General features: G+C 41.2%; 1 protein-coding gene across 1 annotated transcript in view; it reads right to left on the bottom strand.

The window, feature by feature from the left end:
- LOC308400627 (uncharacterized protein) overlaps window positions 1-17,744 on the bottom strand; it is a 53,712-nt gene that overhangs the window by 6,005 nt on the left and 29,963 nt on the right. Inside the window, exons 5-10 of the mRNA XM_080888451.1 lie at window positions 13,449-13,620; window positions 11,500-13,297; window positions 9,898-10,071; window positions 9,511-9,684; window positions 9,148-9,321; window positions 5,749-5,922 (exon numbers count right to left, since the gene is read on the bottom strand). Coding sequence (XP_080744577.1) covers window positions 5,749-5,922; window positions 9,148-9,321; window positions 9,511-9,684; window positions 9,898-10,071; window positions 11,500-13,297; window positions 13,449-13,620 — 2,666 coding nt within the window. The remainder of the gene's footprint in view (window positions 1-5,748; window positions 5,923-9,147; window positions 9,322-9,510; window positions 9,685-9,897; window positions 10,072-11,499; window positions 13,298-13,448; window positions 13,621-17,744) is intronic.

Here is a 17,744-nt window from a genome sequence, read left to right as displayed (position 1 = left end):
AGGGGGAACAACTAAGCTGTAGATGTGTATATATATATATCCACAACTACAGCTTAGTTGGGTTATGGGTTTATATATATATATATATGTATGTGTGTGTGTGTGTGTGTGTGTGTGTGTGTGTGTGTGTACATATATATATATATATAATATTCTGTAACTGTAACTTCCGTCGGTGCTGTGCTTTTGGAAACCGAATTTCCCAGAGGAACCCACCCGAGGGATTAATAAAGTTTTATCTTATCTTATGACAAGATGAGAGCATTCTCCACAAAACTGTCGCTCTGGAAAGCTCAGCTCTCTCAGACAAACCTTTGCCATTTCCCAGCATGCAAGGCACTCGTGGATGCAGGCACACCATTCAGTGCTGACGAGTATGTTGATGTCATTTTGAGGCTACAGGAGGAATTTGATAACAGATTTGCTGACTTCAAGACACAGAGAGCCACCTTTCACATTTTTGCGGACCCCTTCTCCTTTGATGTGCAAGATGCCCCTTCTGTGCTTCAAATGGAGCTCATTGAGCTGCAGTGCAACTCTGAACTCAAAGCAAAGTTCAGGGAGGTGAGTGGAAAAGCAGACACGCTTGGACAATTTTTGAGAGACTTGAGCCCTAGTTTCCCTCGGCTTTCCCGAATGTTCAAGCAGACCATGTGCCTTTTTGGTAGCACATACTTGTGCCAAAAGCTCTTCTTATTTTTCATATTTTGTGTTAAAAAATAAAAATAAAGAGATTTGAGAAGATTGGAATTTTTTAACCATGCCTTTCTTGTGGAAAACCTAATGCGGCCCAGCCTCACCCAGACTCTGCCTGCAGCGCCCCCAGCTAAATTGAGTTTGATACCCCTGTCCTACACCATAAATCAGTAAGAGAGGGTACGACCTCTCTCATGGCCCCAAGTGGTGTGTGCATGCCAGAGCACTCTGGAAGGCACACAGAGTCTTTACAGACTACTAAGGATCAAACCTCTATCATCATCCAATCGATTATAAAACTAAGCATGTATGAGTAAATATTTTTAAGCATAACCCATATGGAAAAGACTAAAAACTTATTTGATGAAAGTCATACTCATGAAAGTAGCCACTTTCTCATTACTTTCATATATTGTTTTAGTAAGTATCCAAAACATTTTCATACAAGTTTCACACAAGACAGATACAAACTTTATAAGATTTATATATCTTTTCCATATGGGAAATGACAATCAACAATATAAAGCTTACAGCTGGTTTTACTAACAGAATTTATTTGTTTCTCAAATGAGAAAGGAGTGTTTCTCGATAGCTCTAAATCTTTAGTTCTTAACTTTTCCAGTGGGCCAAGGTCAACATTATCTGCTAATGCTAAATAGGCTGCCGTTATTAACTAATGCTAATTTGATGTGTATTAGCATTATGCACAAATGCTAACACTTACTTTTTAACAATGTGAGTAGCTAACGCTAACACTATTTCCCTTAACGTTATAACAATGTGAACGGCTAATGCTAACACTCTTTTCCCTAGCATTACAACAATCTGAGCTGCAAATGCTAAGTAGGCCGCCATTAGCACATACGTCTAATTTAAGGCAAATACGCATTAGACCCTAATGCTCATATCGTTTTCCTTTGCTTTATAACAATGTGAGCAGCTACTTCTAAATAGCATTAGCTAATAACAGCAGTCTAATTTAATGCAAGTTAGCATCATTTGAGTTATAACGATGTGAGGAGTTAATGCTAAGTATGCTGCCATTAGTGGTTAATTCTAATTAGGGGTGAATAATTATTACCAGGTAATGCTAATATTGTTTTCTCTTCCCTTTTAACAATGCGAGCAGCTAGTGCTAGGTAGGCTGATGCTAGCAGCTAATGCTAAAGCTAAAGCTAATTTGAAGTGAATTAGCATTACATTAGTGAGGAGTTAATGCTAAGTAGACTGCCATTAGCAGGTAATGCTAATTTTAGGTGAATAGGAATTGGCAGCTAATGATAATACCATATTTTCTTGCTTTATAACAATGTGACCAGCTAATGCTAAGTAGGTTGCCGTTATTAGCTAATACTAATTTGAGGTGAATTAGCATTATCCCCTTATGCTAACAATGTTTTTTCTTACTTTTTAACAATACGAGTAGCTAATATGAACACTTTTTTCTTTATCCGATTTTAACTTTTCCCCTGCGATGTGAAGAGTTAATGCTAAATAGGATGCCATTTGTGGTCAATTCTAATTTTAGATGAGAAAGCATTAGAAGCTAATGCTAATACCATATTTTCCTGTTTTATATCAATATCAGTAGGTAATGCTAAGTACGTAGCCATTATTAGCTAATGCTAATTTAGGTGAATTAGCATTATCCACTAATGCTAACAATGATTTTGCCAACTCTTTTCCCTTGCATTATAACAATATGAGCAGCTAATGCTAAGAAGGCTGCCATTATTAGGTAATGCTAATTATTATGTGTGCTAGCATTGTCCGCTGCTGCTAGCAATGTTTTATCTTACCTTTTAACAATATCAGCAGCTAATGCTAACACTACTTTCATTTCAGTTAAGCCTATTTAGCATTAAGAAGTTTTTGCTAAATAGGCTAATATTAATGGCTAATGCTAATTTTAGGTGAATAAGCATTGGCAACTAATGCTCATACCATATTCTCTTGATTTCTAACAATGTGAGCAGCTAATGCTAAGAAGGCTGCTGTTATTAGGTAATGCTAATTTAAATCGCTAATGCTAACAATGTTTTTTCTTACATTTTAACAATGTGATGTGTATTACCGTTAATAACTATTGCTAATTTGATGCGAGTTAGCATTACCCGATAATGATAACACTTTTCCCTTCCCTTTTAATAACGTGAGCAGAAAGTGCTTAGTAGGCTTATTCTAGCAGCTAATGCTAATTTGATGTGAATTAGCATTATATTCGTGAGGAGTTAATGCTAAGTAGGCTGCCATTAGTAGCTAAAGATAATTTGAGGTGAATAAGCATTAGTACCTAACGCTAACACCCCTTTCTCTTGTGTTATAATGACGTGAGACATTAATATTCTTCTCAAACAACAGAATGAGAATGAAATATTGATTCTAACAGGGCCCATAAATAGCATTAGCTTAGCAGCATTAGCTTATCAGAGTTTCCATCATGGTCACACAAATCCTTAGCAGAGCAAAGTGGCCTACTTAGCAATAGCTGCTCAAGTTGTAGAAAGGGAAAACAGTATTAGCATTAGCTGCTAAATGTGCACTTGATAACAAATCTATTGTGAATTCAGCTGTGAATGTAGAGTTTGTCATTATTTAAGCTTCCATTTCCAAATGTTAGCTGCTCCTGTCTGCCTCTTTGTCACACACACAGACTGAAATGATTCACAGCCTTATTCCATCCTTCTGTCAGCGTCACTGACTGTCACTGTGACTGTGGACATACAGCATGGGAAACATACACATGGCTGACACCTTATTAGGTACACAGTGGCCACTATCTCAGGTATAGTACACCTGTGACCTAATAAAGTGTATCTAAAGTTACAAAATGTTGTCTCTGTCCAAATATTTATGGACCTACCGTATTTTCGCAACTATAAGGTGCACATAAAAGCCTTAGATTTTCTTTAAAAAGTGCGGCACGCCCTATAGTGCAGTGCGCCCTGTGTGTTGTAAGGAGGACGTAGTAGAGAACACCATGAGAACGCTAAAGGGTGAAGTGTGGGCGTTGATCGTATATACCGGGACAATCGCATATACCTGTATAAAAGGACAGGTATGTGCATTATGCAGGACATCGTTGTTTTAACAACCCTGAAAATGGAAAAGAGACACGCTTACGAAGCACAGTTTAAACTGAAGGCCATCAGCTACGCGGAGGAACATGGAAATCGAGCAGCGGCGAGAGAATTTAAGATTAACGAATCGATTTTCTCTCTTCCCCCCCTTCTCACCGTCTCTTCTCCCCTTTGGTTTCCTTTCTCTCCCTCTCTTTCTTTCATTCTTTCCCCCTGTCCTATCCCACAGTTATGTCTGTCCCGTTTGTAGCAACTGAAAATGAAATAAATTCATCATTATAATAAAGGTCAATCAAATGGACCAATATGGCAAGGCCATGATGATCCATTTGGTAAAATAAATCCGCTTGGCATCTTTCTTGGCCTTAAGACAACAATTCTGATGGCTATAGATCCAACCGGGACACAAAAAAAAAAAATTTAAAAAAAATAAATTAAAAAAAGATTAACGAATCGATGGTTCGCAAATGGAGGAAGCTAGAAAACAAGCTCCGGCAGGTCAAGAAAACGCAGCTGAGTTTCCGCGGACATAAGGCGAGGTGGCCCGAGTTGGAGGAAAGGCTCGAGCGGTGGATCATCGAGCAAAGAACGAGCGGGAGAAGCGTTTCGACGGTCACCATTCGGCTAAAAGCAGTTTCACTAGCTGAAGAGATGAACATTGAACATTTCCAAGGAGGTCCGTCTTGGTGCTTTCGTTTTATGAAACAGTGCCATTTTTCCATCCGGACCAGGACTATGGTAGCGCAGCAACTTCCAGCGGATTATAAGGAAAAGCTGGCCATCTTCCGCTCCTACTGCAGCAAACACATCGGCGACAAACACATCCAGCCCAGCCACATCACAAACATGGACGAGGTCCCGCTCACTTTCGACATCCCGGTGAGTCACACTGTGGAGAAGAAGGGGACCAGCACGGTAGCGATAAGCACAACGGGGCACGAAAAGTCTTCTTTTACTGTTGTGCTTGGCTGCCATGCTAATGGACAGAAACTGCCGCCTATGGTGATTTTTAAGCGAAAGACTTTGCCTAAAGAGAAGTTTCCAGCAGGAATCATCATTAAGGCAAATGAAAAGGGCTGGATGGATGAGGAAATGATGAAAGACTGGCTGAGGGAGGTGTATGTAAGGAGACCAGGTGGTTTTTTCCACGCATCACCATGCGATGGATGACCGATGGAGACCACAGTTTCACCAAGAGTGGAAGGCAGTGCCGGGCGAGTTACGCCACAATTTGCCAATGGATTGTAGATGCTTGGGCTAACATGTCTGCTGGCACTGTTGTTCGAGCTTTCGCAAAAGCCGGCATCATTTCTGAGGAGCCGCACGGCACGGAAAGTGACTCTGACAGTGAAGAAAGTGAACCTGGAATATTTGATGGAGATTTAGCGCAGCTGTTCAATTCAGACACAGAGGATGAGGACTTCGATGGGTTTGATTGATGATAAAAATGTGAGTACCAAACTATGTTTTGCTTCTGCTTTATTTTTAAATACGCACACTTGTATGCTTGTGTGTTGTTGATGATGACGATTACTGGTAATAAAAATGTGAGTAAGGTACCGAACTCAGGTTTGCTCCCGCTTTATTTTTAAATACGCATACGGTACTTGTATGCGCCCTATAATCCAGTGCGCCTTATGTGTGTGTTAAATACAGTAATGGCACACATAACTGAGACTGCGCCTTTTAGTACAGTGCGTCTTATGGTCGTGAAAATACGGTAACTGTAGGTCTACTTTTAATGAAACTCTCAACATATCAGTTATCATTAATGTTCCTGCAAACAGACTCCTTGGAGACCCCCTACATAAATATCCATGTACTATCCAGCTAGACTAGTGTGTCTGTCCCTGAAAATATTCCTGCATGTGTGATTGTTCATGTCTCATCTGCAGGAAACAAACAGGAAGTGAGTGAAGGACACAGGAAATGTTTCCAGCTCTTCCTCCTCTATCAGACATTCTCTCCATACCTGAGAGTGTCCAGTCTCCAGCCTGGATCCTTCAGTCCAGCCGACAGCAGCTTCATTCCTGAGGGACCTGGATGATTGTAGCTCAGGTCAAGCTCTCTCAGATGGGAGGGGTTGGAGCTCAGAGCTGAGGCCAGAGAAGTACAGCCTTCCTCTGTGATCAGACAGCCTGACAGACTGCAGACACACAAAACAACAATCCGTCTGTTATCCATCTCTATGGCAGCATAACTAAGGGATGGTTCAGGGTCACCTGATCCAGCTCTAACTATAAGTTTTATCAAAAAGGAAAGTTTGAAGCTGATCTTCAAAGTAGTGAGGGTGTCTGTCTCCTGAACTCAAACTGGGAGCTGCTTCCACACCCAGTCCAACATAGCCAGGCTTTCTTTGTGTTTCCTGCTTTGACAAAACCTCAAATCCCAGTCAGAGATGATGAGCATCATCACAGCGATGATCATTTCTCTGTTAACCCAGGCTTTCTACTTCAGGATCTGTGCACGCTCACAGAAGAAGGAGACCTTTAAACATCATTTCACTAAATGGATGGACTGAGCTCAGCCTACAGATGAACTGGTGCCAGAGATCATAAAGAACATCAAACAGTCAAATTCAACACTTTTAATGGAAATATGAGATTAATGCTGCAGACAATCATGAAGCTGCTGAATTCATGAACATCAAGAATGCAGCGAGTGGTAAAATAAAGATTTGACCTCAGTGTGCTCAGTGTTCCTGTCTATTCCTAACATATTCCTAACATGATAGCTGCACTTTAGAGCTCTAAAACTGGAACTGACACATATTTAAACTCTACATGTCACTCAGTACATTCAGTTCTGACACTCGCCCACAGTCCAACAAAGGAAACATGGAGATCACATCAGTTTGTCACCAAAGTCTAATTATTCCAGAGGGCAGTGTTGATACAACTAAAGGTATTTTTAAGCAAAGTTGAGTTTTTTATTGTCGGAGTACTTCAAGTCTGAAGTATCACTTACACGCTGTTGATGGAAGCAAACAAAGCACCCACACAAACAGCGGTGGGAGGCTTGGGCAGACTACGTAGGATCAGCTTGTGGGAGGAGTCTAGATAAACCAAAGAAAGACAAGCTAACAAACGCCACAGTGAAGTGAGTAGCTACAAACTGCAGGCCGATTAGTGTTGTTGAAGAAGTCGGTCTGAGGACCGTTCTTAGGATCAACAAATGACGGCATGTATGAGCCTCCCTCAAGACGCACCATCACAAGAAGAACACATAAGCTGTAGAAAAAGGAGAGACTATGAAAGCCACAGCGTTACAACGTGCACCAGCTGTTGGTCTCTCTGGAGACTACTGGGCGTGGCAGGGTAACCATGGTTACTTGGAAGTTACAGTACATGATATTAATGAAGAGTGGGAGCTGCGTTCTATAGCAAACAATTTGATTTGAGGTAATCAGCTGATCTTACTTTAACCGGAAGCCCTTCGCAATAATTGCAAAGCCTTTATTTTGTACAACTACCATCAGTTCGTCTGTACTGATGGTAACTTAAAGTTACACTCATGCCGTTTAGTTTCTATAGTGTATGTAGTAGAAGTATACTACAGTACCCTGATCACTGATAGGATAGATTTATGTAGATATACACCTTTGTGTTTAACATTACTGCATTATAGTACTGTGATCTTTGTCCTTATATATGGCTATATTAGCTATACTGATGTATGTACATATATGTACGTACATATAACTGGATATGTAACTTATCTATTCATCTTATTTGTCATGTATTTGTATTGTGTACTTCCTTTTTGTAAGAAACCACACACGTGATCACAGCCACAAGAATCAATCAGTGAAAGAATAAAGTGCCTCAAACCGAACCTTAAGCTCCTTATTCCACACGCTGGGATCATTTGGCCTTCAGTGGTGTTCTGGCTGACACACCGGAGTGAACGGAGTGCTAAAGAGTGAATCGAACACACCAGTGTCATCCCTGATATCTCCACTACATTTAATCGTCCTTCAGCTTGTGGCTGCCGTTAGCTGGACTGCTAGTTAGCTGATCTGCTAGTTAGCCGGTGTGCTAGTTAGCCAGTGTGCTAGTTAGCCGGTTCGCTAACCAGTAGGTTACAAGATGAGCTTGTCTGTCTGATGAGCCAGCTCTCTCTGTCTTGGTCATTTTGTCCTTGGGCAAGACACTTCACCTACCGCTTACTGGTGATGACCAGAGGGGCCGATGGCGCGATATGGAAGCTACAACTGTAGCTTACCTACACCAGTGTGTGAATGCGAGAGTGAATGAATAGTGGAATTGTAAAGGTATAAAGCGGTATATAAATGCAATCCATTATTATTATTAAGAGGGTCTTTAGGCCTGACTGTGCTCATTCTTCCTCCAATGTCTCCTTACCAAAGATAACAACTACATCAGTATTAGCTCAATAACAATTTCTGCAATTCAATTGTGGACATTCATTTTTAAACCTTGTGTAAAACGATAAAACCTAAAAGTCCGAGTATTATTCTTTGTGCAAACAGCTCTTGCAGGTTACCCCGGACTTAATAATTAAATAATAATAATAATGATAAAAATAACCTTTCCTTTGAGCAGCTGTTCAGGCTACTAAACACATCCCAGAAATAACAAGTGACACCATTAATAGTGGAGCTACCTTTAACAGGTGAAACTGATTTGACCTATAAGGCTACTGCAGTTACTTCTTATCAGGTTTAGTAGGGAAGACATCTGGATGAGGTAGTTAGTAGTATGTAGTTAGTACCGGGCGACTCCCCTCCCCCACATCGGCACCAGAACCCTGTATTAACTACAGGGTAAGACTGCCTGTTTTATCAAACTATGGCCATTACTACTGTGATCATTTTCAGCCCAGTGTGCCGCTCTCTCTGCTGGGATGAACCACTGGAGCTCACCCAGTCATCCCTTTCTTTCTCTCAAGAAGAAGTGAAATAAATGTATTTATTATGTTACGAGTCTAATATTCTTTAAATTAAACTGTAATGAATAAATGAAGCAAGAAGATTTGGTGGCTCCAAGTGTTGTAGAAGAAAAGATAAACATCTCATTTTGAGAAATCAGCCTTTAAAATTAAGTACTGTGAATAAAAAACAAACAGCGAGCCAATCAGCAGTCGCCAATATCCTCCTAATTTCATTCAAAAAGAAATCAAATATATATATTATGGGCCCAAAGGAGCCTAAATCTTTAAATTAGGCAGTACATGAAGTATTTTTTTAAATAAACAAAGACATGACTATAACAACTTTTAGTAATTCAGAGTCCAATTATCCACTCAAATGTAAATAAAAGTTCACTTGACAGCTGTAAAAGTTACCTGTTTATACAATAATATAAGTCACATTTCAAATGATCATCTGTGGAAAAGTTTGAATCCTGACCTGAGAGTTTCCACTGCACACTGTGAACTCTTTAGTCCAGCGGACAGAAGCTTCACTCCTGAATCCTGCAGGTCAGAGTTACTCAGGTCCAGCTCTCTCAGACTGGAGGACTGGGAGCTGAGGACTGAGGACAGAGCTTCACAGCTTCTCTCTGACAGGTTACAGCCACTCAGTCTGTAAAATAAAAGACAGTCTATACAACAAATACTCATGTAGAGTTTGTTAATACATTTCACAACATTAAAACATTAAATTAAATCTTGACTTTCTATTTTTAAAGGAAACATAAACATACTAAGATACAACATCATATGGATGAACTTTAATTAATAATTCTAAAAACTAAATGTTTTCTGATCTGACCTCAGAGTATTCAGTTTACAGTTTAAACGTTGTAGTCCAGCAGACAGAAGCTTCACTCCTGAATCCTGCAGCTTTCTGATACTCAGGTCCAGCTCTGTCAGACTAGAGGACTGCGAGCTGAGAACTGAGGACAGAGCTTCACAGTTTTCCTCTGAGAGTTCACAGATGTTAAGTCTGAAGATAAAAACATGAATACAGATTGTTGTTAAAGTGTAATCAGAGTGCAATAGCTTATTGTCTTGTGGTGAGCAGGTTAGTAAAACTTCACTTTAACTTTGAAATGAATAAAAATGCTATGAAACAAGGATAACTGGATAAAGACATAAACAAAAACAAACATCAAACACACAAACAAACAGAACTAAACTGAATACAAATTGATCTGACCTCAGAACATTCAGTTTGGCATGTGGACTCTCCACTGCAGCAGACAGAAGCTTTACTGCTGAAGCCTTCAGGCTGTTGGTACTCAGGTCCAGCTCTCTCAGACTACAGGACTGGGAGCTGACCACTGACAACAAATTTTCACAGCCTTCCTCTGAGACGTTACAGCTGCTCAGTCTGTGAGAGAAAGGGAAAAAACCAAAACAAAAAAAACAAAGAATATATGTGATCAAATTAAATTTGTTTATATGTTGAACCCTTTTTTAATTTTTTTTATTTTAAACCTTTGAGACTATGAGTGCTACCAGTCCAGTGCACACGATTGGTACCTTGATGGTACCTTGCTCAGGGGTACCACAAGGTAACTATTCGGTGGATTCGACCCCTGACCTTATGATCATGGGGCGACCACTCTGCCTACTGAGCTAATAATTCTGTGTACACTATCATACAATATTAACTAAAACAATTATTTTAGAAAATTTTACTAATTCAATAATCATTATGCTCATTACCTGTGTATTGTGAAGAACACTGGATTTTAAACACTAGCTGTATAAAACTCTTCCTGTTAAAGGTGTGTATAAAGGAAATGAGCTGAAATCCTGTCTTCCTTCTCTCAACCCAACCAGTCGCATCAGATGGCCCCGCCCCTCCCTGAGCCTGGTTCTGCTGGAGGTTTCTTCCTGTTAAAAGGGTGTTTTTCCTTCCCACTGTCGCCAAAATGCTTTCTCATAGGGGGTCATATGATTGTTGGGTTTTTCTCTGTATCTATGAGGTGCCTTGAGGCGACTTTTGTTGTGATTTGGAGCTATATAAATAAAATTGAATTAAATTGAAAATGCAGACTTCATGGAGAATGTTTGCTGTCAGGATATATCAAAGACAAAGCAGAGATCGATCCAGTCTCTTCCACTAAGCCCACAGAGGGACAGACAACCACTCTCACTCACACCTGCATGAAGTTTAGATCACCAGGTAATCTAACTGCATGTCTGTGGACAGTGGGAGGAAACTGTAGAGGACCCAGAGAATAATTCTGTGGGAACACTGGTTATGGAAGCCTTACAGTTACACATATGGTTACTGACAAGAAACACGACCTTAGAGGCAATTTCAGTAATAAAGACCGAGTTTCTCCCTCCATACGGGATGAAAACATGACAGCACAGCAGAGATTTATATTTAAAAAGGGAGGGTGTGCACTGAAAGTGAGATACAAACTTGAACTTAAATTATGAACATCAGAAAAAGATGTAGGTGAAGTCTGGCAGGTGAAGTTTGTGCTTTAGAATAAAACAACCAAACTCCTGGAGTTGGAGACAAGTGAACAAGCTGAGGATAATAAACCTGTCAGAGGGGCTGAAGCATCAGAGCTCATGTTCTTATAGGCTGGGTCTGGATTGTCCTTTGATAAGAGTTACAGAACAAAGTGTGTTTTAGAAATGCTGGAGTGAAACATTAAAACTACCATATATTTACCGAGTGACTGATGATCATTTAATTCACTATTTTAAAAAAATGTTACAGTGCTCTTTGAACTCAGCATTTCTGATTTATTTCCCATGATTTTAACAATGAAGCGATGACAACATGTTTACTTACAGAGCTTTGTTGGAGGCTTTGACCACTGGCAGCATTCTCAGAAGAGCCTCCTCTGAAGCAGAGTATTTCTTGAAGTCAAACTCATCCAGATCTTCTTCTGATGACAGTAAGATGAAGGTCAGAGCTGAGCACTGAGCAGGAGACAGTTTACCTGTGGAGAGACTTCCTGAAGTCCTGTATTGTTGGATCTCCTCCACTAGAGAACGATCATTCAGTTCATTCAGACAGTGGATCAGATTGATGCTTTTCTCTGCAGACAGATTCTCACTGAGCTTCTCCTTGATGTACTGGACTGTTTCCTGATTGGTCTGTGAGCTACTTCCTGTCTGTGTCAGCAGGGCTCGTAAGAGAGTCTGATTGGTCTGCAGTGAAAGACCCAGGAGGAAGCGGAGGAACAAGTCCAGGTGTCCATTTGGACTCTGTAAGGCCTTGTTCACAGCACTCTGGTAGAAGGGTTTCTCTGCAGATTCTCCTGTTTCAGACTTCTGGGAGGTTGTTTGTTGTTCTTCCAGCAGATTGAGTCCAGAGTTGATGAAGGTCAGATGGACATGAAGAGCAGCCAGAAACTCCTGAACACTCAGATGGATGAAACAGAACACCTTGTCCTGGTACAGTCCTCTCTCCTCTTTAAAGATCTGTGTGAACACTCCTGAGTACACTGAGGCTGCTCTGATATCGATGCCACACTCTGTCAGGTCTGATTCATAGAAGATCAGGTTTCCTTTCTGCAGCTGATCAAAAGCCAGTTTTCCCAGAGACTCCATCATCTTCCTGCTCTCTGGACTCCAGTGTGGATCTGTCTCAGCTCCTCCATCATACTTGACCTTCTTCACTTTGGCCTGAACCACCAGGAAGTGGATGTACATCGCAGTCAGGGTCTTGGGTAGCTGTCCTCCCTCTCTGGTTTCCAGCACATCCTCCAGAACTGTAGCAGTGATCCAGCAGAAGACTGGGATGTGGCACATGATGTGGAGGCTTCGTGATGTCTTGATGTGGGAGATGATGCTGCTGGCCTGCTCCTCATCTCTGATTCTCTTCCTGAAGTACTCCTCCTTCTGTGGGTCAGTGAACCCTCTGACCTCTGTCACCATGCCAACACAGTCAGGAGGGATCTGATTGGCTGCTGCAGGTCGTGTGGTTATCCAGAGGCAAGCAGAGGGAAGCAGTTTCCCCCTGATGAGGTTTATCAGCAGCACATCCACTGAGGTGGACTTTCTAGGGTCAGTTAGGATTGTAGTTTTGTGGAAGTCCAGAGGAAGTCGACACTCATCCAGACCATCAAAGATGAACACAACCTGGAAGTCTTCAAAGCTGCAGATTCCTGCTTCTTTGGTTTCAGTAAAGAAGTGATGAACAAGTCCCACCAAGCTGAACTTTTCCTCTTTCAGCACATTCAGCTCTCTGAAAGTGAATGGAAATATGAACTGGATGTCCTGGTTGGCTTTGTCTTCAGCCCAGTCCAGGCTGTATTTCTGTGTTAAGACTGTTTTCCCAATGCCAGCCACTCCCTTTGTCAGCACTGTTCTGATTGGTTCGTCTCTTCCAGGTGAGGCTTTAAAGATGTCTTCTTGTCTGATTGTTGTTTCTGGTCTGTCTGGTTTCCTGGATGCTGTTTCAATCTGTCTGACCTCATGTTCATCATTGACCTCTGCAGTCCCTCCCTCTGTGATGTAGAGCTCTGTGTAGATCTGATTCAGGAGGGTTGGGCTTCCTGCTTTAGCGATGCCCTCAAACACACACTGGAACTTCTTCTTCAGAGCAGATTTAAGGTTACGATGACAAACTGTAGCTGGAAGTTCTGAATAATAATAATAAAAATACAACTTTAACAATCACATTATGCAAAATGCTGATGACAATTTCTGACCCACTGAGAAATGACTGAACACACTGGTGCCACAAGTCACTCATTTATCCAGCAGCTTAAATCTTTAGATAAATCCTCTTACGTCTCTGCAGACGGTCAGCCAGCTCCTCCTGCTTCATTCTCCTCAGGAAGTCCACTGTGATCTTCACAAATGCCTCTCTGCTGTTTCTCCTCTGCTCATCATCCTCCCTCTGAAACTCCAAGCACTGGGGCTTATTTGGATTCAGAGCCTTCTGGATCTTCTTCAGCTCGTTCTTCACAAAAGTGATGATGTTGTCCTCCAGCAGCTGGAACAGAATACTTTATGAATGACCCACCACTCTGAACTTTAGTCCACACAACATCCACTTCTTTACGATCAAGGGGCATATCATCCACGAACTCTTTACCAATTATAGGTTTGACTTTATCTTATTAACTGAGACTTTGTCCACAACTCCATGATCCCAAAACGTTGATTCTGTTCATATGAATGCAGTGATTTAAGTGGGAGAAACATTTCACTGGTGTTCAGAGCTGAACTACCAACAGGTTGAGAATCGAAGCCAGAAACTTGGAGATGTTTCAGGTGACTCATACAGACAACTGGTCTTAAAGGTAGATATTACGATATTACGTATCGGTATTGGTCCGATACTGACCTAAATTACTGGATCGGATATCGGAGAGGAATAAAAAATGTAATCCGATCCATTAAATATCAAAAAAGCACCTCACAGAACTTGCGACACGGCGTAACTTGGCTCATAACCGTAGCACGTCGGAGCAGTGTGCTCACGTGATGGAGCGGCTGTGTGTATTTGTAGCTTCGGCATTTCATCTCCGAGGAAGTTTTCCCAGAGAGAAGTAAAGCAAGTGTGTAAGTTCATCTCTGAATGTTTGTAAAGCATTCCCACATTAAGCTTAACAACCGATATATGAAGTGACTGCCTCTCTCTCTCTCTCTCCTGCTGCTACTTCAATCATGAAACTGCTTAATGATCAGCTGATCGGCTTTTCTGTCGCGAGTCCGTCTCTCTTCTTTGTTTTTGGCCCACTTTGCACCAGAATAAGGAAACCAGAGGCTGAACAACAGCAGCACATTTAAGCTTGATAAGCTGTTGTTAGAATTTATTTAATATTACTTTCTACACCAGGATCTTTTTCTACGTAGCTAACACTGGTAACTGTGCAGGGGCGGATCTAGCAAAGTTTAGCCAGGGGGGCCGATAGGGCATGAACAGGGAAAAGGGGGCACAAAGATAGTTAGCTGTCGATGATTTTCTCAGTAAGATTGTAGGATTTTGAGTTATTCTTCAGATTTATTTAAACTCCTATATTGTGCAGTGTTGAGCGACCCATAATTTCTCTGTACTTTTCATAACAGAAGCCAGACTTTCAGCTAGTTTTTCTTTTTTAAGTGCTCTAATTTCCATCATGTTTGTCATTTATTGCTCAAAGATGTTGAAGAAACAGTTATTCAGCTTCATTCCCACTGATCTCGACTACAAACTGTTTCACTTTGGTTTTTGTTTAAAGCCTCGATGTTTAAAACGTTTCCCTGTGATCACATTTGCACCGTCTGATTTCAAAGTTTGTTTCTTTTGGTCATTTAGTCCACAGAGTCCTTGGTGTTCTGAAAGGGACCTATAAATAAATGCATTATTATTAATATTAATAATAAAGTAGTTGTTGTACATGTACAGACCATAAATATGGAGTCCAGCTGTGTTTGATGCTGCTGGGCAGACTGACCACTGGGAACCTCTGAGCTGTGCTGCTCCACTCTGTGGAGGAACCATGAAGGATTAGATCAACACAGGATGAAGATCCAGGAGTTTCTGCTCAAATAACTTCATCTGAATCAAGTCTGTCAAGTTTTAAACTCTCAGATTGTGAACATATCAGTAATTTTCAGTCTGTTTTCATGGACGTCCTTTCAGTGGTGATGTCAGGGATGATTTTGAAGAAGCTCATCAAACTGAACCATCAGCAGATCACTGCTCCAAAACCAGAACATGATCCGAGTCTCCCTCCACCACCAGAACACCAGCTTTACTAACGTGGTAGATCAGTGTAGTACAGATCAATAACTGATGATTCATTTGATCAAAATCACTGAGTGCTTCACGTCTGACCCTCTGATGCTTCTGTAGACATTTTGCATATTTAATGAATGTCTGACAGTTTTACATTCATTCTATGAACACAGTGGAAATGTTGTGTTATAGTCTCCATGTTGTTTCCAGCATCATAAATTCTTAAGTTCAGAAAATTAGATTCTTTCTTCACAGCTGAAAAACAACAACATTTATTCTCTATTGAAATCTGCATCGTCCACTCCAAAGGTCACAATCTGAAGGTAACATCTGGTTTTGTTCCCTGTGGTTAACTCTGAGCATCAGTATGGTGGGATTTATCCACTACATCCACACCACTGTGGTTCAGTGTTGTCCTGATGGAGTAACAGCAGCCAGTATGATCCAGGCTTTAGCTGCTGGGTCTCTGTGTGACCTCTCAGACTGTTTAACAGATCAGACACAAAGAGAATCAGAGCAGCTCTGTTCTTTAAAGACAAACATGAACCCACTCAGGTCACACTTTCCCCACAGATATGAGCATCACTGTCCTCAAACAGCAAATGACCAAGTCGAACATTTGGATCTTTTCTCTTTCATTGTTTTCTTTTTAATGAATCTTTGTAACAATCTGAGGATGTTTCAGGTCATATTTATCCAGGAAACACAAACATGTAAAGGAGTCATCACAGCTCTCTGACCTCGTTGCTCCAGGTTCACCACTGAAGTGTGGAGGTCGAACTTTGGACCAGTCACTCCTCACAGACGGACAGCTGGACCCTGCAGACTGTGACCTCTGACCTCTGCAGACACAAACATGATTGAAGCAGCTGTGATCACACAGACTGCAGATAATGCAGCTGTTTCCTGTCAGTAACATCCTCTTAGATTAGAGTTCAGCTTTTTACAGGAAAACTGGACAAAACTGATTTTTGTTACAAACTCATTTTCATTTCCTCTCAGCTCACAAACACAGTCAGACAATCAACCAGAGTCAACACGGATTATAATGTCAGTGCAGAATTATTTCTGTTACTCAGTGAGTTCAGCTCTCTGACCTCGTTGCTCCAGGTTCACCACTGAAGGCTGGATTATGACCTTTGGACCGGTCACTCCTCACAGACGGACAGCTGGACCCTGCAGACTCTGCTCTGTCCTCCTCTTCCTCCATCATCATCTTCAGTCAGTCTGAGAGGTAAACCACAAACACTCAGTGAGTTCACATTAACAGGAGTAACTGAGTTACAGTCGCTGACCTATGACCTGTCATGTAACCTAGAAACCAGGTCAATATGTCTGTAGGTTCAGTCATCCAGGTCATGTGATCTAAGGAGCTTGGAGAGAAAAGAGACGTCTTTAAGTTTCTGGAAGACGTTTCATCTGAGAAGCTTCTTCAGCTCTAAAACCAAACGGTGGAGAGTCCCAGATATTTAAACCTGAGAGGGAAAGAAAGCATGTCACTGACCCACCACTGATGTTATTTCAAGGAGGAAACTGAGAGCCTTTGCACCAGGAGCACAAACATCAGCTCCAGCAATGATCCACTGATGTGTTTTTATTCCATGTATGAATGTTGTTATTGACAGAGATGACGTTTGTGTGTCAGTGATGCAGTGACTGTTGTTGTTACCTGTACAGGCTGGTTAGACTCTATGAAACAGATCATACAGATCTCTGCATGTTAGAAGAGACTATTAAAGGTCATGAATGAGACAAAGGCAGGGAGGCGTCCTTTACAGCTAAACAGCAGAGTGAGAGAACAGCCAGCACCTCTACATTTATCACATTATACAGCACATGTATGATACTGACAGGGATGAGAAGAATTTAGTGATTCTGATCCCATCATTGATATTACTTATTGATTCTCAGTAGCTCTGCTCTGACAGTCACCACCATCACTGAGCAGCATATCAAAGACATTTGTGCACATTAACTGCATGTTGTGGCTCAAATGTTTGTGCATGTTGGAGGCATTTCCTCTTTGTTGTGATCAGTGTTGGTCATTACTCAAAACAGTCATTATTACACATATTACACAGAACACTTTAATTAAAAGTAATGGAGTACGTTACTTCATTACTCCTCATAACATTACTTTGATGTTACTGTGTAAAATGAACAAATGAGCATGTAACAACATAAAGCTGAGGTACAGCCCCACACACCAACACAGATCCTGATGAGGTCACGTGATGTTTCTCTGAGTGTTTATGAACACAAATCAAAGATGAAACAGCACAAAGACACTTCAAAGTGATTCTACTGTAGAAACATGAACAGGTAGAAACCTGCAGCCTGACTGCTCATCACTTTGTTAC

Source organism: Rhamphochromis sp. 'chilingali', assembly GCF_963969265.1.
Source record: "Rhamphochromis sp. 'chilingali' genome assembly, chromosome: 1".
NCBI lineage: Eukaryota > Metazoa > Chordata > Actinopteri > Cichliformes > Cichlidae > Rhamphochromis > Rhamphochromis sp. 'chilingali'.
The sequence above is the reverse complement of the archived record's forward strand: the minus strand, read 5'-3'. Positions and strand labels throughout refer to the sequence as shown.